This window comes from Prionailurus viverrinus, chromosome A1, assembly GCF_022837055.1.
Source record: "Prionailurus viverrinus isolate Anna chromosome A1, UM_Priviv_1.0, whole genome shotgun sequence".
NCBI classification, from domain to species: domain Eukaryota; kingdom Metazoa; phylum Chordata; class Mammalia; order Carnivora; family Felidae; genus Prionailurus; species Prionailurus viverrinus.
The window spans coordinates 113,375,985-113,400,028 of NC_062561.1; the positions used below are offsets into that span (position 1 = coordinate 113,375,985).

Consider the following 24,044-nt stretch of genomic DNA (forward strand, 5'->3'; position numbering starts at 1 on the left):
AGAAAAGTTAGATAAACAGAATCTCAGAGTAAGCTGTGGAAGTAGAATTTGAATCTAAGTGTAACTCCAAAGCCTGGAAACATAAGCACCATGCCATTCTGAATGGTTTTCAGTTCATGTTGGGCCAGGATCCCTTGCTATCCAAGGTATTCCTGTATTTCTGAGAACACTATAAGCCCTGCCATGGAAGCCCATTTCGTCATCTGAAAATAGGGGCAGAAAAGACCCTCCCCCCCTTTTTTTGAGGCCTTTTGCAAAGATTGGAGTTTATGGTTTAAAATGTCTGTACAGTTCCTGGCACCTAGCAAGTCCTCAATAAATGGATGCTGTAACTCTTATTATTCCTAAAATTTCAGTCTACTACCTCCCACCATATGGCCTTGTGGTTTGAAAGAATTAAGTCATCTCCAAAAAAACTAATTTTGCCATGAGAAAAGAACGTTCGGATTGGGCAATTGAGGGCCTATCTCTGCACAAAATACAGGGATCAAATACAGAACGAAAATTCTTTCATCTATACATTTCCTCTTACTGCTCCTGGAGCCACATCAGAAATGAAATCTTTCTTAAAAAAAAAAAAAAAGAAAGAAAAACAACGGGGAGCCTGGGTAGGGCTCAGTCGGTTAAGCGACTGACCCCTGATTTCAGCTCAGGTCATGGTCTCCCGGTTGTGAGATCGAGTCCCGAGAGGGGCTCGGTGCTGGGCATGGAGCTTTCTTGAGAATCTTTCTCTCTCTGCCTCTCCCCTGCTCGCACGTGCCCTTGCTCACGCTCTAAAAAAAATAATAAAGGAAAAAAAAATCTCCCAGAACACGTTCTAAGAGCCTTTCCAAAACAAATCTATCCTAAACACACAAAAATTCATTTCTTATAGTCACTAATTGCACATTCCACCGAGCTGCTTGTGCTGCAGGGAGCTGGGCTATGTTGCAGCAGATCCGCAGGTGGAGCCGAGCTCAGGGCCCTGGGCCACGCCCCGGGAACACAAGGCAGGACTCGCTAGAGCGCCCTCTGGCTCACCGTAGGTGAAGTATGCCACTTCCGGCGGAAGTGAGACGTTGTGCAGCGAGTCGTCCTGCACGTGCTGGTCCACGTACAGCTGGGCCTCGCTGGCCTTCAGGAAGGCCATGAACCTGGCGGTGAAGGAGGCCACGAAGATGGACAGCATCCCGAAGTCTAGCAGGTTCCACAGGTGCAGCACGTACTCCCGCGGCCCCTCCTCCCAGATTTCCTTGCATTCGGACCAAATCATTCCTGCGGGAGAGTGAGAAGGTCAGGCTCATTTTCCATGTCCCTTGGCATTTGTGACCACAGCGGGGCACGGAGGGAACCAGGGTATGAATGTACATGTGAGCTCTTTAGAGCTGAGAACCTTGATAGCCAGCGGCAAAACGGAAACGTGTCTTCGAGGGCCGATTTAGAGACAGGAAATTCTCAGATCACCAGAAGACCTGTTACCTGCCCGTCTGTTTACAGATAAACCTTCTCCAGGATTGAGGAGAAAGTTCTCATCCTTTCATAGATTCTTGGAGGCATTATAGGAGAAATACAGTGTCCAACATTTTTGCATTTTAAGAACTGAGAGGTTTTAAGGAAACATCCCTTTCTAAACGAAATGGAAGGAAACTGAGGGCGAGGAATGGGAAAGGGCTTTCTGAAGGTCCCACATATGGCCTGGAGCCCAGTTGTCCTAACTCCCACATTCGAACACTTTCTATATGTCTATGATTCAGTGAACATTAATTTTGGGTTGTTAGTTTTTTCATAATTTTTTTTTATAACATAACTGGGTTTTAAAAACGTATCTCGTCATTGTAACATATTAAACAGTGTAGAAGTATGTAAAAAAAATGTTGCTAGTTCCCCTACCTAACCTCTAAGCCAGCCTTGTGAAGTAACCCAGAATTAACAGTTTGATATATGTTCCTCTATATCTGCACTGCCAATATCATGGCCGCTAATCACATGTGGATATAGAGCGCATGAAATGTGGCCAGTTGAATGCGAGGTTCTGTGTGAGTGTATTCTAACACACCAGGTATCAAAGACTTAGTAAAAAAAGAAAAAAAAGTAAAATACTTCATTTTTTTAATAGCCATCACCTGTTGAAGTGACACTATTTTTAGGTAAGTTAGGTTAGATCAAATATTGTTAATTTTGCCTTTTTATAATGAGGTTACTAGGAAATTTTAATTAAGTATGTGGCTTGTGTACAGCCTTGTACTATATTGAATACTGTCATTCTCTGTCTTCACTGATGATGTAAAACGAAATTGGCTTAGATTTTTAAAACGAAATGATTCAGTAACATTCTGAGCACCTACTATGTGTCAGGCACTGTTTGGTGTGCGTGTATGTGTATATTATCTCAGTTAAATCTTTGGAACAACCCCGTGAAGTACATCCTGTTGTTATCTCGTTTTCACAGCGAATGTTCTTTAGGCAGAGAGATTTTTAATGTGCCCACCTAGGAGGCAGGAGATCTGGAATTTGAATCTGGAAGGCCTGTCCCTAAAGTCTGTGCCCTGACCACTGTGTTATTCTGCCTCTTCAGAACTAAAAAATGGATTCAGAGCCAGGACTGTGTGGAAAAGACTCTTGAATATTTTGTAAGTGACATTAAGGAGTTTTATAGCCTCTCAAACCTGGGAAAGACTTGACGTCGTACCAGCCCATTCTACGTACTACACTTGGCCTGCATACTTAGGAGGTTAATGTAGTAAAAGAATTGCTAAGTGGTCAGTTAGTGAAACAGTTTCATTCACCAATGCCTCACTTCCAAGAGGTCAGCACTGCCCTGGCTGCTGCGCATCAGACATGGCGGCCTGCCTTCCCACAGCCTTCTTCTTCTTCCTTAGCCTCCTTTCTTGGTCCTCATCCTGTCCCACAGCCCTTAAAGGCTGTTGCTTTCCAAGAGTTGGGCCATTCTCAATTTTCCCTCTGTCCCTGACTGAGCTTCGTTCTTCATTTCCTTGCAAATGTCGCACAGGTAAATAACTTGCTGTTTTTCTTCAGAGCTTCAAGGCTACATTTCTGCTATGCAGAGAGACTGCTCTAAGTGGATGTCCTGCCAGTGCCAGATATATCACGTATCCCAAGTTGGCCGCCCCGTCTCCCCCTACCTCACAGCCCCACCATTGCCCATTACTCCTTCCTGTGGCCCCAACTCCTCAGGCTGTCACCATGGATCACCACAGTTCTGCAGACCCTCCTCCGGTTGGACTCTCAGTTTTTCAGTTCTATGTCCTTACCTCTTCAAGTACAGGTCAGATCATGGTCACCTGCCCCTGCAGTGTACTCCTCGTCCCTAAGATGAAGTCTGGACTCAAGGGCTAGGCTGTCAGACTTTCGTGTGATCTCTTACTGCACATCCTGGATTTGAGCAAATGCTGGTCTCCCTGAATAGTTCCGCCCTGGCCGTTTGCCGGTGTCCCCTTTTCTGTCTCCTCCATACGTCAAACCCAAGCACACTGGCAGATCACCACACTATAATTTGGTAGCCTTTGAGGATGCACCTGCCTAAAAAGCTTGGAGTCAGGAATGGTACTAGGAGCAGGGTGCCAGGGTGGCTCAGTCAGTTAAGCGTCTGACTCTGGCCCCGATCTCATAGTTTGTGGGTTCAAGCCCCACGACAGGCTCCATGCTGACAGCAGGCAGGCTCTGGGATTCTCTCTGTGCCCCCCCCCCCCCCCCCCCAGCACACACGTGCTATCTCTCTCCCTCCCTCAAAATAAATAAATAAGAATGAAACTAGGAGCAGACAAAGAGTTATGGGCACCGAAGCATGGCTGACTTGGTCACAGGCCCATGTCCGGCCACAGTGGATCATCTCTACTCTGCCCAGAGACTGTTGTTGTTGTTTGTTTGTTTTTAACGTTTATTCGTTTTTGAGAGACAGAGAGCAAGTGTGGGAGGGGCAGAGAGACGGAGACAGGATCCAAAGCAGGCTCCAGGCTCTGAACTGTCAGCACAGAGCCCGAGGCAGGCCTCAAACTCACAAATGTCCAGATCACGACCTGAGCCGGAGACAGACAGACGCTGAATCGACTGAGCCACCCCGGCACCCCTGCCCAGGCAGTGTTTTAATCAGAGTTTTCCCTTTTCTGGTGAAAATGGTCCATTATGTAAGAGGAATTGAAACCAAATGTTTTTCTGAGGAGAAAGGCTGTTTAGACAAGTGGTGGCTTTGTTTGAAGCAGTGGATTCTAAGATCTGCATGTCTGTTTCAAATCTGAGTCCCCACAACAGGAAATATCCCAAAGGATTACACGTCTGTTTATAAGATACTGCTGCCTTACCTTCTTTTTCTTAATCAAGCCACACTTCTCAAGCTTCCCTGTTCAAAATTTGTATGGTAGTTCAGCAAAGTAAAAATTGTCTTAACACTTGAAATCACTTTCGATTGTGCCAGTTCAAATAGATGTTTTAAAAATGTGTTTAGAAAAGCCATTATAGGCTAGGGGAAGTAATGTTTATTGTTTTTTTCTCCCCTCAAATTAAAATTCCCGGTGTCTTAGTGGAACTGCTTTTAGCTGGGCACTAGGCAAGTTGCAGGCTATCACTGGCCTTAATTCAGGAAGTCCTGGGTTCAGGTTCTAGCTTGGCCACTTACTGGGTATTTCAAGTGTTGGAGAGATGAATAAAATACTGTGCCAAAGATGGCCCATGGGACTAAAACACGCTCTGGTCTCTAGCTTGGAGACCCTTCCTCCAGGTGCTTCTTCCTTCATTTGCCCCGTGCGCGAAAATCCCCACAGATACGGAGGCTGACAACTGTAAGTTACACTCCCCACTTGGATTCGGCGCTCAGATCTTTGGAGAAACGGTCTCCTCTGAGCCCACTGGTGGTAAATAAATCTCTGATCCACTAAGATATCCAAGTGCCGCTTGGTTTTTCTGCCAGTATTCCAGCCTGGTTCCATGACACAAGCACTAAAATATTGGGTGTTGGGGTAATTTCAAGCACTAAAAGCTCTGGGAATCTGAAAAGCAGATTGCTTATAGAAGACTGACTTTTCTGACCAATCTAGTAGCTTCTCATTGGGCATTGCAAATCATTTCCTCCATAGTCAAATGCCCTCATCAGTTTTACTAGATTTAAATATTAACTCACCCAGGCTAATTTAAATTATTCCAAGGCCATGAGTAAAAGTAGCATGGGCCCAAGGGTTTGAGCAGCAGGAATGCTTAATGAAAAAAGAAATGTGTGAAATTAAGTACTTTAGTGAGTGAAATTAGGCTCCCTGCTTCCGAGGTTCAGCATTTTATATCCATGCTGGGTATCATGGTCCCTTTCCTCCAGCTTGTCCCTCAGAGGAGTGTTAAAACCCCGGGGCTCAGGGGTAAGGATGCTGGGTACTGGAGCCTCCTTCAAGCAAAATCCCCTTCATTTCTGGATGCCTGGAGTCCAAAGAACAAGGTCACTGAAAATTAATGGGGGGTGGGTGACAGTGGAATAGGTTGGGAAATGCTGGGAAGCCTTGGGAGAAATGAATAGCGACATTTGGGCAGGTTCTGAATAATGGCCTGCAGGCTGCTGAGATGGAGCTTGACAGTTCAAAAGGTGGTTCCCTCCCATCCTGAGCCTCAGATTCTATTCAGAAGGGATTCCCCCTTCCGAATCCTCAGGGACTTAAATGTGCACATTCCTTCAATGGTCTTGGCCCCAAGGCTTTCCGTACTCTGCCCCAGGGTCTTCAGCAGAGCAGGCTTCCCAGACCACTTCCTGGGGGGACTGTCTGTTCTTTCAGGTCAGCTTCTCATTACCGGGCCAAAATGTAGGTGTTCTGTGAACTTGCAGGAGGGAGAGAGAATATGCCCTCAAGCCCTGACACGCAAACACTATCTCAATGGCAGGTCTTGGCAACAATTCTGGGCCTCAGACACGTTTGGGATTCAGCTGTTTTCCAGGCAGGAAGATGAGGTTAATAGATTTAAAATTTTCTTAACAAAACTCATCCTGTTTCTCTTCTCCCATTTGAGTTGCTGACAGTTACTGTGCAAGTGCCAAGGCCCTGTGCTAAGCACAGGTGGACTCCAGTACACCTTCCTAGCAGCCTGAGAGGTAGTTAATCTGCAGTTAATCTGCACCTTCCGGGTAAAAAAAAAAAAACCTCCATGCCAAGATGGCAAGTAAGTTGTCCAGAGCCACACAGGCAGTTCAGGACTGTTGCTGCCCACTGTGCTGTCACCTACCACACCCTCTGGGAGGCACAAGCTTACTCTCACTGGTTAGGAAACTCCTCCACCCACTTAATAGACACTGTTGAGTGCAGACTCCGTACCAGCCCCCATCCTGGGGATACAATAACCAAGATGTCAGCCCTTCCTTAGCAAGACCAGCCTAGCGCTGGAGACAAATGTATCATAAGCAATAATGAATACTCCTGGTGACAGATGCTGTAATAAACATGTCCAGAGATTGTTTGTGGAGACACAGACACAGGGATAAGAGCAGTCAGTGTTCTGATCTTGCGACCCAGGAGGGTGCCTGGAACAACTTCCATTTGTTCACTGAGTGGAGTGAATTCATGGAGGAGGGGACACTTGGTGTGAGGAACCAGGAGTTAGCGTGGTGAGGGAGGAGGGACTGGCAGGGTGTTCTAGATAGTGGGCATGGAAGTGTGGGACAGCAGGCTCTTCCCGCGTGCCTGAAGAGACTGAGTGTGGCTCAAGAGTCAGGGAGTGGGGCTGGCGGTTGGCAGCAGGGAAGGTCAGTGAAGAGCCTTCCTTCAGGCCATGAGGAGGAGGCTGGACTGCACTCTGAGCAGCTCGATAGCCCCTAAAGGTGGTAAGCAGAGTAGCTACGTGGTCTGACTTGTTGGGAGAAACTTTGGAAAGTTGACTGGAGCAATCTGCTTGGGAATTTTACCTAAATAATTGGGGAAACAATCAGAAGAATGAATTAGGTGAGGAACTCAGCACATAAAATGTTATGATTCTTGGCCAAACCTTGCCATATGGTTCTGGAGCCAGGACTTAGCACTGTCCTTGAAGAGTTAATAACCCTGGGTGAGTGGAGTGAGGGAGAGGTTGATCATCACAATTTACCCGTGTGAAAACTAAAGTTCAGAGAGGCGGGGTCACCGAGGAGAAAGGGACACGGGATTGGGTTTCCTGACACCCAGTCCCAAGTGTTTTCTTACAGCCCTTTCACAAATGTATTTTCTTACTATGCTGAGCATATATATCTCCAGTTCACTTTCAATACTGGGATGTCTATTTTAGAAAACACTGCCAGGGTCTAAGAGTGCTGTAGAACAGGTCTTTGGACATGAATCTATTCCTTGATGGAGAAATGGCATGCGTTGTGGAGAGTTTTCCTGCGCTCCAAACCCAATGGCTTTTTGGGAATCACTAATGTTACACAGTCCTCTGATGAGTGTCTCTGGAGCCCCAATCTCCAATTGAAAAGCCACCTATCATAAGCTGTTAACAACTACCCCAGAGTTGCCACTGATACTGATAGGCAGGAAGGAGGTTCCTATGGTATGAACTGATATTGGAGGTTCTCTGGGGTGGAAGGAATGATGGTCCCTGGTTCATTTAGGCCCCCAGAAAGCCGCTCGTTTGACAGAGCTACAGAATATGCATGTCTACTGGCAAATTTAGCCCTCCTTCCTCACTCCTACTTCTCTCTTGCTTTTCTTAATACCATGTTCTGGTTTTTCTTCCATTTCTCAGTATGTTTCTTATTCTCCTTGTGGCCCCCACCCTGTGTTTTAACTCTCTGGGATTGAATTCTTCCCAAGTTCCTGCTGGTAGTCACCTAAAGCATCTAGAGTAAAGGCAGAATACATTTCTCATTGGGTTTGACTTTTCCGCAGAACTGTACAGCAGAAGAGGAACAGCATACATGCCCAGTGTGAGTAGAGGCTTGGGGAAGTGAGCTAGAGCATTGTCACACGACATGGCCCTTGAAAGAGGTCATTGGGAAAACCACATGACCAGATGGAGATGGTGATAGCAAAGGATGGAAAGGGGCAACTACACATTTACATGATTACAGAAATGTTAACATCATTGAGACAGGAAGAAACAAAGGAAAGCATGTCGTCTTGTCAGAGGTGTTAACTGTTAGGAGGAAAAGGAGCACAGAGTACTGGAGGACAGGGTGGAAGAACTTGCCGCTGCAAACAGGTTGGTTTATGAAGGCCTCGCTTTGCAGGAGACTTTAGAGCAGAAGACCTGAGGAGGTGAGGGCATGAGCCATGCACTCTCTGGGGGAGCTCTCAGGCAGAGGGTCAGCCCCAGCAGAGGTTCTGAGGTAGAAATGGTGTGAGGCAAGGAAACCAGTGGGGCCGAAACAGAGCGAGTGAGGTAGGAAGTGGTGGGAAATGAAGTGGGGTGAAGAGGTGGAAGGCTTTGTAGGCTATTGTAATGACACTGGTGTCACTCTGAGGGAGATGGGGAGCCACTGAAGAGTGTTGAGGCAGAGAGTGAAAAAACCTGATTGTATTTTAAGTGGATCACTCTAGGTCTTGTGTGGAGAATTTACTGAGGCCTGGGGGTTCAAAGAGTAGAAGCAGGCCACCTGGAGAAGGCCATCCACCTCTTTGTGGCCAGCGTTTTCCTCCATGAAAGGAGCAAGTTGAACTTGCTAGGGTCCTAAGGTTCTTTTCAGCCCTAGGGCAGCTTTTGGTAGAGGGAATGATGGTGTTTTTATAATCAATCTGTCCAAAGTCCTGCATTCATTCGTATGATAGTTATGGGAGACAAGACCATGTTGCTGTGTATCTAGATGATCAAGGCTTCCCCGCCCAAGTAGAATTCAAAGTTCTGTCAGTATAGGCCTCCTGCCATTTCAAGGCTCTCCTTGTCTGAGCAGAGGGTAAATCAGACTGTAGACTTTAGGATGTGCCAGCAGTGCACACAGTGTTCAGAATCTTTCTCTCAAAGATTAGTAGTACTTTGTAATAATTAAAGAGCTTCAGAATGTATTTAGGGATAAGGTCATGTTAGTCATATTTTACAACTGCTTCCCCAGTATCTGGTACAGCGCCTGATACATAATATAATGCCTAATAACTAGAAAATATTTATCGAGAAAAGAAGAAAGTAGAAGAAATATCCCAAGAAGTTCCACATTGCTCCCACCACTGCATCTAGCAAGCTACCTGCCCTGTGCCCTCAACCCCAGCTTCCCTCCTATTATACTGGATGAGGAGTTCATGGCCCTGCTAAGTCCATGTCCTCCACTTGCATACTGGATTCCATCCCCTCTGACTACTCAGGAACTTTGCTTCCACATTTGTTGGTGAGGTCTCAGGCCTCATGTGACTTAATCTGCTGGCATTCGACATAAGTCATCACTCCCTGGTTCTTGACACAGTTATTACTTTGATTGACTTCAACGCCACTCTCTTGGCTCTCCTCTTACCTAATCTCTTTTGCTAGATACTTCTCGTCTTTCATCCTTTAAGTATCATCACGCCTCAGGACTCAGTCCTCAGTTTGTCTGACCACATTCACAGTCGAGGTGATTGCATGTAATTTCCTTTAAATATACTGACATGCTCATATTTATGTTTTCAGCACCAGCCTCTCCTTATATACTTATGTACTTCAGACATGTATAGCCAAGTGCTCCTTGACATTTCCACCTGGTTGTCTAATAGGTATCTCAGACTGAACTCTTGATTTCCTTTCCTGCTCTCTCTCCAAACTGCTCCTCCCCTGGTCTTTCCTGTCTCAGTGAATGGTGCTCTATTATACCATTACTTGAGCTAAAACACATGGAATTTTCCTTGACTGCTCTCTTTCTCTTATGCCCCACACAAAATCCAAAAGTAAATATTATCGATTTTATCTTCAGAATGTAATCACCACCTACCACCTCCTCAAAACAAACCATTTCCTGTCTGAATTAATGTACTGGCTTCCTAACTGGTCTCCTTGCCTCTCTTCTTGTTCCAGAATCCTCTGTGCTGTACATAGCAGCCAGTGAACCCCATCAGAAACTTAAGTCAGATGATGTCACTTCTGTGTCAGAACTTTCTAATGGTTACTTGTCGTGCTCAGAATAAAATCAAAACTGTGTACGATGGCCTACAAGGCCTTGTGTGATCTGACTCTGCCTACCCCTCTGACTTCATCTGTGTTCTTTCCTCATTCACTAAGCTTCAGCCACATTGGTTTCTTTGCTGTTCCCTTGAATCCAAGCCTTCAACACATACTGATCCCTCTGTCTGGAATGTTTTCCTCCTAGATGTCTGCAAAGCTTACCTTCAGGTCTCTGTTAAAATTTCATCTTCTCAGAGTAGGCAGATGAGAGGACATGCTGTTACTCATGCTGTTACTCATGTCTGCTCAGCTACTCTGAGAAGGTAAAATATGAACAGATCAGAAGGAAGAGAGAAGCAAGCTACTCAGGTCATTATTCAGTTTGTCTCCTCTATCAGAGAAATTTGAGTACTGACTAGGTATTTAAAGATACAAAAAAAAAATCATTATGAAACTTTTTTTATGTTTGTGGTTCTGTTTTAGAAAAAAGAATTCTGATTTCTATTACCAGACATGATGGGATTAGTAAACTAGAAAAGGGAGAAGAAATAAAGAAAAAAAAGAAACTATCCTCAAACATTGGAGGTAGCATAGGACAGTGGTCTTTCAGTAAAGGGAAACCAGCACAGTAAGCCATTTGATCACCACATCTTTCTTTATGGTGGCACATTCCAGTCTGCAGTGCATGGAGAGGGATCCCAGAAGCATGGTAGGCAGTCCTACTGAGTTGAAGAGGCAGAGTCTAGAGTTCAGGAAGGTAGAGGTAATTAGACATTGTGTGGCAGAGTCCCAGGGAGAAGGATACTACGCAAACCAAAAAACAAAACCACCAAGTCCAGAAAATTTCATAGGGGTCTTTTTGAACATTTCAATACTAAGTTATGAATGCCCAGAATAAAACTCCACTAACAGCCAGAGAGCTGCAAGCTGAATAGTTTCCAGAGCTCACCCACAATGGAGAGATGTTTGAGCTCCAACCATCCAGAGTTGAGGTTCCTTGTTGATTATCCAGGGCATTTAGTAGAGACTCCAGATGTGTGTCTCTATAGTATAAGGAGAAACAATCCTTATGGTTAATTTTCTCCAGATTCACTGTAAGAAAGCTTGAAAAGCACCAAACTTATCTTCAAGTAATTTTAATAGCCTGTCAGAATAAAGCCAAACACTCTTTCAAGGAAGACAACAAAATCTAGATGATCAACAACATAACATATCAAGTGCCCATCATTCAATCAGAAATTACTAACCCACCAAGATGCAGGAAGATGGGATTTATGTCAGGAGAAAGATTAGGTAATAGAAGTTAACCCAGAAATTACAGAAATGATATAATTAGGAGTTAAGGATTTTATAACAGTTACTATAAGTATGCCCAGTATGTTCAAGGACTTAAAGGAAAATGTAAACGTCATGAAGAAGGAAATGAAAGATAAAAAGAGAGCCAAAGAGAATTTCAAGCACTGGAAAATATAATAGCTGAAAGGAAACATTCACCAGTTGGGGATTAGAATCACAGACAATGAGGAAAAAGTATCAGTCGACTTGAAGAGAGAAAAAAAGATTGTAAAAAGAGAACTTATCTTTTAGTGTTACACACAAAAATGTTTGTACATGATATGTACTTGAGATTTGCTTCAAAATACTACAGCTTTGGGGGAAGGGAGCTAGTGAAGGCATAGATGAAACAAAGATTAGCCATGACTTCCTAGTTGTTGAACATGAGAGAGTGGTCCATGGGTTTTATTATACTCTTGTCTTGATTTTTATATATTCTTGAAATTATTCATAGTAAAAAGTTTGACAAAAATTAAATAAGACAAAGTGGTTAGAATCTTCTGCCTGAAATATAATAGATAATAGGTCAACAAGTCCACTCCTCCCCAGTACTTTTCATGTAACAGTCTTAAAAACTCAGTTCTGCTTTGATGGGTAGAAACTGGGACTAGGCTATAGAAGTGGGGTCCTTTCTAGCTGGAGATACCTGCCTCTTACTGGGACAGTACTCTGATATCCAGGAAGAGAAATATGAGGAATCAGGAGGAAGTCATACTTCAGTAACATATGGTAGCTCTACCTACCCACTTAAGAGCAAGTTAGGTCACACTCACCACAGTCTTCTTCCTGGAGGCCAGTGGAAAGGTGGTAGGTGAGTGATTGGTGCCATAAATACTCTTTAAGTTTTATCCATAAAAACATGTGAGTTATGGTTTGTTTGTTTTTTTTTTGTTCTGTGTTTTACACTTTTCCAGAGACATTCAGATGGCCAATAGACACATGAAAACATGCTCAACATCACTCATCATCAGGGAAGTACAAATCAAAACTACACTGAGATACCACCTCACACCAATCAGAGAGGCTAAAATTAACTTGGGAAACAACAGATGTTGGTGAGGATGTGAAGAAATGGGAACCTCCTCTTGCACTGTTGGTGGGAGTGCAAACTGGTACAGCCACTCTGGAAAACAGTGTGGAGGTTCCTCAAAAAGTTAAAAATAGATTTACTCTATGACCCAGCAATAGCATTACTAGGAGTTTATCGAAAGGATACAGGAGTGCTGATTCATAGAGTCACATGTACCCCAGTGTTTATAGCAGCACTATTAACAATAGCCAAATTATAGAAAGAGCCCAGATGTCCATAACCTGATGAATGGATAAAGATGTAGTTTATATATACAATGGAATACTACTTGGCAATGAGAAAGAATGAAATCTTGCCATTTGCAATAACGTGGATGGAACTGGAGGGTATTATGTTAAGTGAAATAAGTCAGTCAGAGAAAGATACCATATGTTTTCACTCATAACGTGAATTTGAGAAACTTAACAGAAGACCATAGGGGAAGGGGAAAAATAGTGTCAAACAGAGAGGGAGGCAAACCATAAGAGACTCTTAAATACAGAGAACAAACTGAGGGTTGATGGGGAGGTGGGGGAGCGGGAAGGTGATGGGCATCAAGGGATGCACTTGTTGGGATGTACACTAGGTGTTGTATGTAAGCGATGAATCATGGGAATCTACTCCCAAAGTCAAGAGCACACTGTATATATACTGTATGTTAACTAACTTGACAATAAATTATATTAAAAAAAATGGAATCTCTGTCTTAGTCAATTTGGACTGCTATAACAAAGTCACAGGCTGGGTAGTTTATAAACAGAAACTTATTTCTCACAGTTCTGGAGGTTGGAAGTCCAAAATTAGATTGCCAGGCATATTTGGGTTCTGGTGAGAGCCCTCTTCTGGGTTGCAGACTGCTTGTTGTACCCTCACATGGTACCTTCGGGGACCCTTTAACAAGGGCACTGAGGCCATTCATAAGCATTTTGTCCTCATGACCTAATTCCTTTCCAAGGCTCCACTCCCTGATACCATCACATTGGGATTAGGGGTTTCACATATGGATTTGGGGGGGGGATACAGACGTTCAGTCCACTGCAGTGTGAAAGTGTTGAGTTTATCCATGGGGGTATACCAGGGAGAATTGGGATAGGCCTTGAACTGTGAAAGTTAGACCCCAGAACTCAATGCATCAGGCTTTAATGTCTCTCTACAGCTTTAGTGCCGGTGACTCCACTAAATGAGCCTTTGGTCATAGACTTGCTGGTTGATGGAAAGCCTCTGATAAGCACGGTATGCTTCCCTGCCTCTGTCCTTTGGATCAAACCTTTATCTCCCTCTTCCTATTTAGAGACCCAGCCCAGAGTCCATATCCCCATTGCTCTCAGCTTGGCCATCTGTAGGATGTTCTCATGTGGTTTGACTGTTGTGGCTCGCTTAGGCTATGTCATTTAATTGCAGCAGGTCATGTGTTGGGCTGTGTTCAAGTACTTAGTTTTTTGTGATTTTGTTGATTGATGGCATACACACTTTGACCCTGTGTACAGTTTTACTCATGTTTGTTAATGTAAACACAGTGAAAATTATACGAATACTGAAATTTTGTGACAAAAGCAAAATCTGGGGTGCATACCATTAGGGTGGTTTAATTAATTGAACACATCGTGATACTGGAGAGATGAAATTTTGCAGTTCTGTCTTCAGTTTTGTTTTGCTCAAAAATTCTGATCAAATTCATATTTTTTGATACAAATATTATAATTTATTGATTAGATTTTAGTTATGTACAGTGCCACTGATTATAGCTTTTACAGTTAATCGTTTTTTTCTCCATGTCTAATGTTTTTTTTTAATCAATTTTGCAAATTTCAGTGTTAGAAAAACCTCTGTCACATTTTGCCTATACAGGTGTAGCTTTTACCATTTTAGTTTATCTTATTGATTTATAGTTCTTATGAAGTAGGCTAAAGAGAGATGGTCTTAGCTAGTCATTGGGGAAATTGGGAACACTTTCTTTGGCAATTCTAGTGGTAGACCTTGGCAGCACAAAATATCACCGCAGGGAGGAATTGCACAGGGTCCTGATGTTCATTAACACAAACAGTGAGAAAATGTTACTCCCCTAACTTTTTAGGTTTATATTTATCATCAAGATTCTACTCTATATTAGTAGTCAGTGATAAAAAATATCATTTAAGCTTTGAAGTTTTATACTCTTTACTAGAAACAAAACTTGATTTCCTGAGACTTCTTATAGACTACACTTAAACGGTTCAAATACATTTTCCCATGCAAGTCTACTTTACAGTCACTTTCAATACATGTGTATTGAAAAGTATGTAGCACATTTCCTCCAAACATCTTCTTCCGAAATTGGGATTTATATTAAAGGTTTGTGAGTCTTCTATACCAGCATATACAGAAGCTGACTTTGGCTTCCGTATTGGTCATCTGCTTGCCATTTTGCCTGCCAGAGGGCACTCAAGAGGAGAGGAAGAGGTTCAGAAGTCAGAGTTTAGTAATGTCCTATTATCATTAGTGGAGGAGAGAATATAGGACAGAGTGACTGCTTACCTAAGACCCACTTCATGATGAGCATTTCTGTCCAGGAGAATTGTGTGGTTTTCACTCTGAAGATCTGTTTCGGGTAGTCTGTGAAGGTTTCGTTGGGCAGGGTTTTAACGCCTTCAAAGCGGTCTGATGCATTCACAACTAACAGTCCCAAAAAGATTGTAAAAGAAACTGCATGGGCTACAAATTTCATGAAAGGGCTCCTCAGGGTTCTTCCTAGCTGGAAACAAAATATGTACAAGACATATTAAACTGGCAGCTGTAGGTGGGTGCAGGCTCTCTTTAAAATGCTTTTGCCAAAAGTTTAGCCAGAGAATCCATTATCTTGGACAGAAGCCGCTAACTGAACCCAGACCACATTTTCTCTTGCGCTTTTATGTGAGATGCTGCTTAAGCAAATACATTTTCTGTTGACTTCCATTTTTTTCTATTTAAGAGATTTAGTGGGAGTGGTACAGAGCAGGAGTAGAAGACACTGATGTATCATCATTTTATAATCTACACGGCATCTCCCAACCACATGGATACACATTTTATGCCATTCAAATCTGGAGAAAAATAACCTATCTCAGTAGAGTTCAGAATTAAAAAAATTACACACTGGATATGCTCCCTTGCTCTTTTTTCCATTTTCCTGAGTTTTGTTTTTTGATGTTTTGTTTTCAGTGTTGCTTATAACTTGGTAAATTTGTTTAAACTATACATTTCCCACTAGGTACTGCTTTAGCTGTATTCCAAGAAATTTGGACAGGTAGTATCTTCATTGATATTCAGTTATAAATATGTTACAGTTTCCCTTTTGATTTCATTTTTTAACTCACAGGTCTATTTCCAGACATATAGGACTCCCCTCACCCCCTGTACTTTAAAAAATTATATTTTTACTACAGTTTGTGTGTCTATCATAGCCTCTGTGATGCTGCTGTAAAACTTACTGAGGTTTCCCTTGTGGCTCTAGTGCATCATTAACTTGTGTGCTTGTTCCATGTGAGCCTGAGATGATCCAGGAGATGCCCTGTTAGGGAGCAAGTGTTGGCCACATCTTCTCTAGCCCTGGTGTGCCATCCAAAGGCTACTTAAGTCGTTGAGAACTAACCTGCAGGCTACACAGTGAGTCTCCTGACCCCTGTTGATGAACTCGTGTGGGTCCCTTGTAGGTCACTGCCATCACTTGCACCTAAGCACCAAAACTTACTCCTCACCCTGTACACCAGTCAGACGAGAGCAAAGAGAGGAACCTTTTCTGAAGCTCGCTTCCCTCTCCAGAGCAGATGTTCATCTGTAGCCAGTGCCTGGTTAATTGATGTTCACATTCTGACTCATTCAGGAGTCCTAGAGTGAAATGTCACCCAGGAGATAGACTATTGGTTCAGTAGAAGATCAATTACAGGGTTTTTTGCAGGTAAAATTTCCCTAATTATGACTATGTTTGACATAACATTTATAAATCAGATGGCTTGATAATGTTCTTTTAATATGCTTCAGCATGGTAATCATCCACTTTAATTGTTCTGGTTATGACTGTAACGTGATTTATTATGATTCTAATGCTATAGAACCTATGTATTGAAATTTAAAAAATGCTATTTTTAATTAAAAAAAAACTTGGCATCTCAGGTCTAGACATTGGGAATCCCTACTATGCTGGAAAAAACTTATTTCAATTCATTTGCATTGTCAAATATCATATGGCACTAATTCTAGTGGCCTACAGACATTTTATAAATGGCACTCCTTTGTAATGTTCATTATTTACAAAATAGGACTGTAGCTTAGTTTTGATTATACACAGATGTGTTAAATTTGGAATGCACAGGTTAAATCCAAGGACAAATAAAACATCTCACATAAATTCAGTAAGAAAACTGAATTAAACCATGTCTTATTTTGATTTATATATCAAATAGCTGGTTTGAATTTTTCGCCATTTTAGCTGACTGTGTTGGAATCTTGAAGCCCCGTTTCCCAGCCAGGATGCTCGTGTACCCAGGAGTCATCCTTCAACAGTCAATGCATTGTTTCTTGTCAGTGTGTCCTAGCTGGGGTAGTGGTGAGAGTCGAGGGAAGGTGGAGCCTGACTGAAGGGTGGGGAGTGGGGTAGGCTGCGCAGAGGGAAAGGGATGTCAGATCTTGTGTGCCCCAGCAGGGTCCCAGAAATATCAGAAAGAGATAGGGACCATGGGGAGAGACCCAGCTCTTCAGGGATTAATGGCCAGGTTTCCCCAGTCCTTTATCATTAGGCTCTATGTCTTCTGGTGACAACCTGGAGGAGGACACAGGGACACTGCTCCTTCTCACCCATGTGAGGTGCCTGACACAGGAAGCTACACACAGCTGAACCTGAGCTGGCCTTGGTATTCCCCAGAAGACACGGTTTGAGGAATTTAATATTCTCTTTGTTACCTCCTTCAGGTTCTTATTGTCTGGCAGAAGATGAGACTGTAAAAATTACTGTATCTACTACAAACATAAGAAAAAACTCTGATAAGGCTCTTGTGGTGCCGTGTAAGATGAGCCTGGGTTCAGTCCCCACTTGATCTGAGCCCTAGGGAGGAAAGGTGAGGTTAGGTATTAATGCTCCTTTCCTCTTTTTCTTCTGGGCTTCAAGTCTTCTTTTTAAATGGTCAAAATTTGACAAAGGTCAGATAAGATCAAATCATGTTAATGGTTTTCTTTTTTTTTCTTTTCTTTTCTTTCTTTTTCTCTTTTTTTCTTTTTCTTTTTTTGTTGTGTGTGTGACGTTTCCTGTTTGTCTCACAAAGATAATTTTTGAAACAAATTACACCTGGGGAAAACTTCCTCCTTTCACAAGGCCACCAGGTGAGATAAAAGAAAGGAGAAAAGTCAGCCAAGCATGCCAGCAGCTCATAGCTGGGTCAAGTAACAGTGGTAGGTGTAAAAAAAAAAAGATGGTCGAGCTTTGGGAGATGTAGACCTTGGTCTGGTCTGCCGTTTGCTCACCGGTGCAAAACTGGTGAGTCTGAATAATGGGCTTAAGCAGCTCTGTCATTACTTGGACCTTGTGAGCAGAGAACTGATACCAGGAAATCTAGGCTTGTAGTATTCAAGTACTCTGGCTCACTTCAAACCTCCTGTGTACTATTCTTAAACTCTGAGAAGTGTATGAATATGAGAGCAGTTGAGTAGTGCTCTTGAATTAGCTGCAAATGAATGGCCTTCATGAGCAATCAGAGGTGGAGTTTTATTGGTTAGCAAGCCTTTGTGTTCCATGCCCCTGGGCTCTTAGCCATAGCCATAAGTGTAGTCATCTAAATGGGGACCTGGTAGCCACATGCCTGCAAGGTAGGTAATATCTGCAGAAGGGGACCCAGAGAATGTTTCTGACATCTCTCCCCAGTCTTGTACCACCAGAGCCCCCCTCAGCAAATGCCACCCTCACTTGCCACCATGTGCCAGTGGCATCAAGGAAGGGCTCAGTGAAAAATATGGATCATGTTCCAAAAAGAAACATGCACAGCTTCAAGGCCAGAGTGGTTCTCAAATGTTAGAGATCCTGGTTAAATTAGGGGTGGATTTCTCCATATGCTCCCTTTCAAATGCTTAATCAAAATGTTTAACCTAGGGTTCAGGAATCTTCTTTTTTTTTTTATCAGGCCCGGGGGGTTGGTTGTTCACTTGGTGTCTTTAATCTGGGTGTTCTCACATTACCTTGTGAATCCACCCTTTGTCCTGGGGGCTGAAGAGGTGCTGAGTGATAATGGACTCTTGAAGGTAGGGTTTCTCCAGAAAGAAGAGGAAAGAGTAGAGTTTCATGTCATGGTTTTGACTCCTCCCTTCTAGAAAAGTCCTGCCATCTCTAAGTTTCTGAATCAGATGCATTGCAAAGTCAAGTAAGCAACAGTTAAGATACTTATATTCAGTATTGAAGGTTCTTATGCTGCTGATGTACTGGAAAGTGTGGGAGGACAGGCCTATGTGTGTGTGCGTGCGTGTGCACTCATGTGCAATGGTTAAGGTCAGGTCTCTGGAGCCAGAGATCCTAGATTTCAGTCACAGCTCCATAGTTTTTGGCATGTTACTTAGTTCCTCTGTGTCTTAGTTTTTTCATCTGTAAAAAGGGGATAACAATATAACTTGTTACATAGGGTTGATGTAAGAAGTGAATAACGTGCAGAAAGCAGAGCAGCTCCTGGCACATGTGAAGCATACGTGAAGTGCCAGGAAGCACTTACTATGTGACACTGGAGGGCCTCACGCAATTCTCCTAAGGGGAAACTTAAACTCAGCTGGCTCTTAAAAAGCTTATACACAAGGGTTCACAAGGTGGAAGCTACACAGAGTCCTAGTGCATTTATGCCGTGAGCTCTTCTGGGGTCCTGTCTATGTGCAACATGTTGCTGGACACTGGAGGGCCTAGAATAAGCTGTAAGGGTTGGTTCTTCCTTTCAATGTTGCTACTATCAATGGAGAGTTGGGGAGAGAATGTTGCAGGACTCAGACCTGGCTACGTGTGGAAGTGATCAGCCTTCTGGTACTCTTAAATCCTGTCCTGGCAAGGTGTCAGGTAAGGGACTCTCCTTTTGGATTTGAGAGCAGACACTTTTGTAATGTAAGAGCAAAATATGCTCTATTTCCTGGCACAAATTTCCGCTCCATGGCAATGCTTTAAAAATTGCAGCATCATTTTCTTTAATCTAGTGCTGTCTGCTAGGGGTGAATGAGGGGGGCTCAGAGGCCTTTGACATCATTGTCCTCTCCTGGTTGGCCCTGGACTGCATGGTGTGAGGACCCTTGTGTCAAACCACTTCAGCTTTGGCAAGGCAAAGCAGGGATCCTCCAAAGCTGCAGAGTTCCTTGCACCTCCTCACTGGGTGTTTTTGTTTGGCACCAGGCTGAGGGGTCAGGGCGTGGCAGCTAACACTTTGGCATTCCTCAGTTGAGAGTTACGTGGTAGTATGTGGACTGATGGATCGTCTAATGCAGAGACCTCAGGTAGGAGGCTGAAGGTATTTACAGCTCTCCTTGTCTGAGTCCTGGGATTGATTTATAAGGATAATTAAACAGTCAAGGTTAACAGGCTTGGAGGAAATCAGTTTCACCTCTCACACCCTTATAATGAAAGCTTGTGTGGTTCCTCAACACTTGCATCATGTGGACTTCTGCCCCAGTCCACCTGCTGGAGAGACACTGTTTGAGCCCTTGAGGATGACTGTTCTTCTTTCAGCTCTCAGATTTTAATAGGCAGACAACCTAAATTATGAATTGGAATGGAATAGCAAAGGGTGGAAAACAGGCTATACACACCCTTGGCATCAGAGCCCTTGTTGAGAGCAGGAAGAGCTTGGTGGGAAAAGATGGACCTGAGAGCATTGGTGCAGGTTAGAACTCACCAGCCTCCCAGTGTGCTGCATGACCTCAGCCGTGTTCGTGATTAATGAGAAGTGATCAAAAAAATGTCACTGTTCTCTTTATTGACCTTGACAGGCCTGTCCCATGATCCAGACCTGGCATTATCACCTTAGGTACACATCTGTGATTTGGTTACCCTCTTCAGCCACTATATTACTAAGCTGAACTTCTGTTGACACTCTTATAATCCTTATAATATCCTTATTTAGCTTTCTTTCATAGGGACCCTCAAAACTTTAAATAAAAGTAGAATTGACAGCAGTGGGAATTCAATGGGAAAGAAATGATGAGATAATTTTAGCAAGCCAATCAAGTAATTTTGGTGTCCCTAATGGTCCCTAAATTAGGGCAGCAGCTATTAAGTGTAAATGCAGTGTTAATTTGGAAACAGAAACTTCAATATTTGTTAGACATTGATGGACATTAGCTGACTGATGAGGTTTAGCAGTAACATTTTACAAATATGTTTATAAAAAAATCAGCGTATAATTTCTTTGAGGCAGGTGTCAAATTGTGGTTAGAATATGAAGTTGCTGGAATGACGGTGGCTTTTCCATAGATTTATTGGACAGGTATAAAGGAAGTGACCCCTTGGGAGGAGGGATGCTAGCACATTAACAGAATTCTCCACTGTGCCACTTTTCTTGGGAGGACATTGTATTCTGGAGCCTTTGGAGAGTCCTGGTTTCTTCACATGGAAGATGTGACCCTTTTATAATCCCCAGTAATGTAATATATTTGCCAAACTTGAAAGGATTTCTTTCAGAGTGGTGAAAGAAAAGACTAAAAATATCTTGGCTGTTTTATCTGTCCTTTGACTGCCTCAGAGCCACTTTGACAACTAAAGTTTCCCTCTTTAATGAGAGAATCTTTCCTCAGAATGAGCAGTGCCAGCAAGAATTATCACATGCCACAGACTAAGACTTGTCACTCCAATATGGACACACCCTCCAAAGTGTTGAACTCAGACTTGCAGCCCAGAAAGTGCCCAGAAGGCACAGGTGGCATAATGGCCAGCTCATATTTATCTTTAGTGCTCTTTTTTTGGAGTATTAACTGGAAGCTCTGGGAACACCAGATGTCAGTCAGACAGGTATCTGAACAGAGGAGAGGAAGCCTCAGCCATTGGGTTAAATTTTCCTGCAATCATTTCTTCCAGAATGTTCTAGAAGTCGACTGTAGGTGTGACCGTATGTTTCATGGTGGTATCAGATTCCAGGATTTATATTGGACCCCAGGAAAGTCCAGAATTCCCTCCACCTTTATGCATCTTTTTTTTTTTTTGGCATCACATCTTCATGATATTGGCCAAGATGATTCTTCTTAGACCTACTGAAAATCTAAACAATTTAGTCAGCAACTGCAATATCATTTCTTCCTCAATATTTCCCTAGGCCACCTAGCAGGCAGAGGCAAACCAATTTGTTGGTGTTGGCTAGTCCGTTTTCTGGTAGCTGTCACATTTGGTTTTAAAAGCAAAAGTGAGGATTGTCAGTGTTTTGTCTACCAACTGGCTATCATTTTAATGACTGGATGTCCTGAAATTAGTTTGGGGATCACAGAGTATGGAGGTGAGCATCCCTGTCCATCTGTGATGACTCTGGAGGAAGGCAAGGACCTAACCTGCGGTACAGACTAGAGAATTCCAGGATGAAAACATGTGCCTAAAACCAGTGACCTACTCTAACCCAGTTTTAAGTCTGGTTAGGTTTTTTTATGCACTGTACTTTTTTCAGCTTGTAATAAAAGAGAAAAAAATTGCCTTCATTTACATATGCATCATTTGGGGAGTTCTGATTTAGAAATCCATGACATGGTAGACTGTCAAAGAAACAAAATCCTCAGTAGATGTAAGGTTGAATACCACACGTATTCAGTTTGAGGCCTTTTATATTTAGTACCATTTTACAGAAGAAGGAGTCTGAATCCTCCCCTCTCTCGGTGGCCCACGTCTTACTCCAAGGCAGTGAGGTCACTGCCTGCTTGGTTGGGTGGCCTCAGCAGCAGCCCTGAAGTGTTGGGCCCATCATCCTGGCAAGGGATTCCTCTTAGTGGTGTTGACAAGAGGTTCCATTTAAAACAATTTTTTTTTTAAATGAGAGGTTCCATTTTTCATTAACCACATTTGCTGATCGCATTCCCTGTGGAATCATTTCTCCATGATTTAGTCCCATACGTGCTAACCTTGCCTGAAGCTGCAGTGACTGTTGTGGCTCTTTGAGACTCAGGATCAGATGGCTAGGCTGTAGGGACGGTGGTGTGGCAAGGTTGGCAGCTTGGCACTTGTGTGGGCTCCACTCCCTCCCTCACCAGCAGGCACCGGACATGCCCCTTCCCCGTGAGAAAAGAACCCAGCTCTGCACCTTTCCAGCTCTCTTTCTTTCCTTTGTCTTTTCCTTCTTGTGACCTAATTAGCTGCCCATGTGGGACAGAGCCCAATGAAGGAAGCCAGGGAAACTGGGACGATGTTGAGATGGGTCTGCAGTGTCCCCAGATGAGCTGCATTGGACTCTCAGCCTATTAGTTATTTCTCTTTTCTGAACCTACTTCATAAAATATATGTGTCAGAATGTAATTGAGGGAGGGAAATGAGATATTCCATGAAAAGGGCTTAGCCAAAAGAAAGTACTCAATAAATGTTGGCTCTTCCTATTACCATTATTATAATTATCAAAGTGAGTGTAGAGGACATGTCTAGGACATCGCATAATTAGAAGAGCAGAAGTGCCTTGTATTCCCTCTCTCTTCTATTATTGATCAGATTATGGCTCATGTATTTTAAATTCCCCATGTTATCACTCCTCTCTGTTTAAAAAAAAATGAAAAAACAAACAAACAAAAAGCCCAGGTCTGTGTGGTTTTCTACTTGAACTGAGTATCTCAGGACTATTTTCTTTAAACACGGGAAGTGCTCAGCTGTTGATTTGAACAAATGGACTTGAGGTCATGCTAAGAAGAGAGAAGAAATCACTGCAAACGACATGCACCTTAAGCAGTCTGTACCTTGCTGCACGGAGCAATCCAATAGGCTATGGCGAGAAAAGGGAGGCCTAGGGAGACTCCAAAGACAGCCAGGAATTTCACAGCGATAGACTGTTGACGTAAGCCTGAGAGATTTTCATACCACATGGTAAGCAATTGCTGCTGACAGTTAGGATGAGCAACGAACTGTAAAAACAAAACAAAAACAAAAACAAAACGCAAACAGGAAAATGGCATCGGTAGCACTTGAACAGTATACGACCTATGAGTAGCTTAGGGCTGAGATGGTTTACCTGGGACGTGGCCTGGGTGTTAGAGCAGAGCAGCAGGCAGGTGCCCGCTGGGCCCTTCCAGCTTGAGGATGCCGGGTGTCTTGGCGCTGAGGTCAGAAGCCTGACAGGACTGGCTGCATCAGTACTTGGTACTTATCTGGGGCAGAGTTCATTTGGGAGGCAGCATGAGTAATGAATGGAGCACGGATGGGGTCTTGGAGTCCCACATGGGTTTGAAATTTGCTCTACCATTTTCTAGCCAGGTGACTTCGCGTCACTTACCTAATCACTGTGAGTTTCAGTACCTTATTTGCAAAGCAGTCTGTTATCTTGTAGGATTAGATGTGGTTGCAGAACTGTTCTCTCTTTTCCTCTACTAAGAAAAGTGTTCTGGAGAACATGTTAAAACTGAGTATTTCCCTTCTGGGTTTTAGTGGTGTTTGCTTGGCCACATAGAACTTTTTGTGGCCTGCTAGAGCATTGATATATGGTGTCCCTGGTAT

At 43.3% G+C, this 24,044-nt stretch overlaps 1 protein-coding gene across 1 annotated transcript in view; it reads right to left on the bottom strand.

Annotated features, from left to right (window-relative positions):
* Positions 1-24,044, bottom strand: part of TRPC7 (transient receptor potential cation channel subfamily C member 7) — a 130,072-nt gene that overhangs the window by 34,397 nt on the left and 71,631 nt on the right. The window contains exons 3-5 of the mRNA XM_047866772.1: positions 23,291-23,455; positions 14,921-15,137; positions 1,021-1,254 (exon numbers count right to left, since the gene is read on the bottom strand). Of these exons, the coding sequence (XP_047722728.1) occupies positions 1,021-1,254; positions 14,921-15,137; positions 23,291-23,455 (616 nt within the window). The remainder of the gene's footprint in view (positions 1-1,020; positions 1,255-14,920; positions 15,138-23,290; positions 23,456-24,044) is intronic.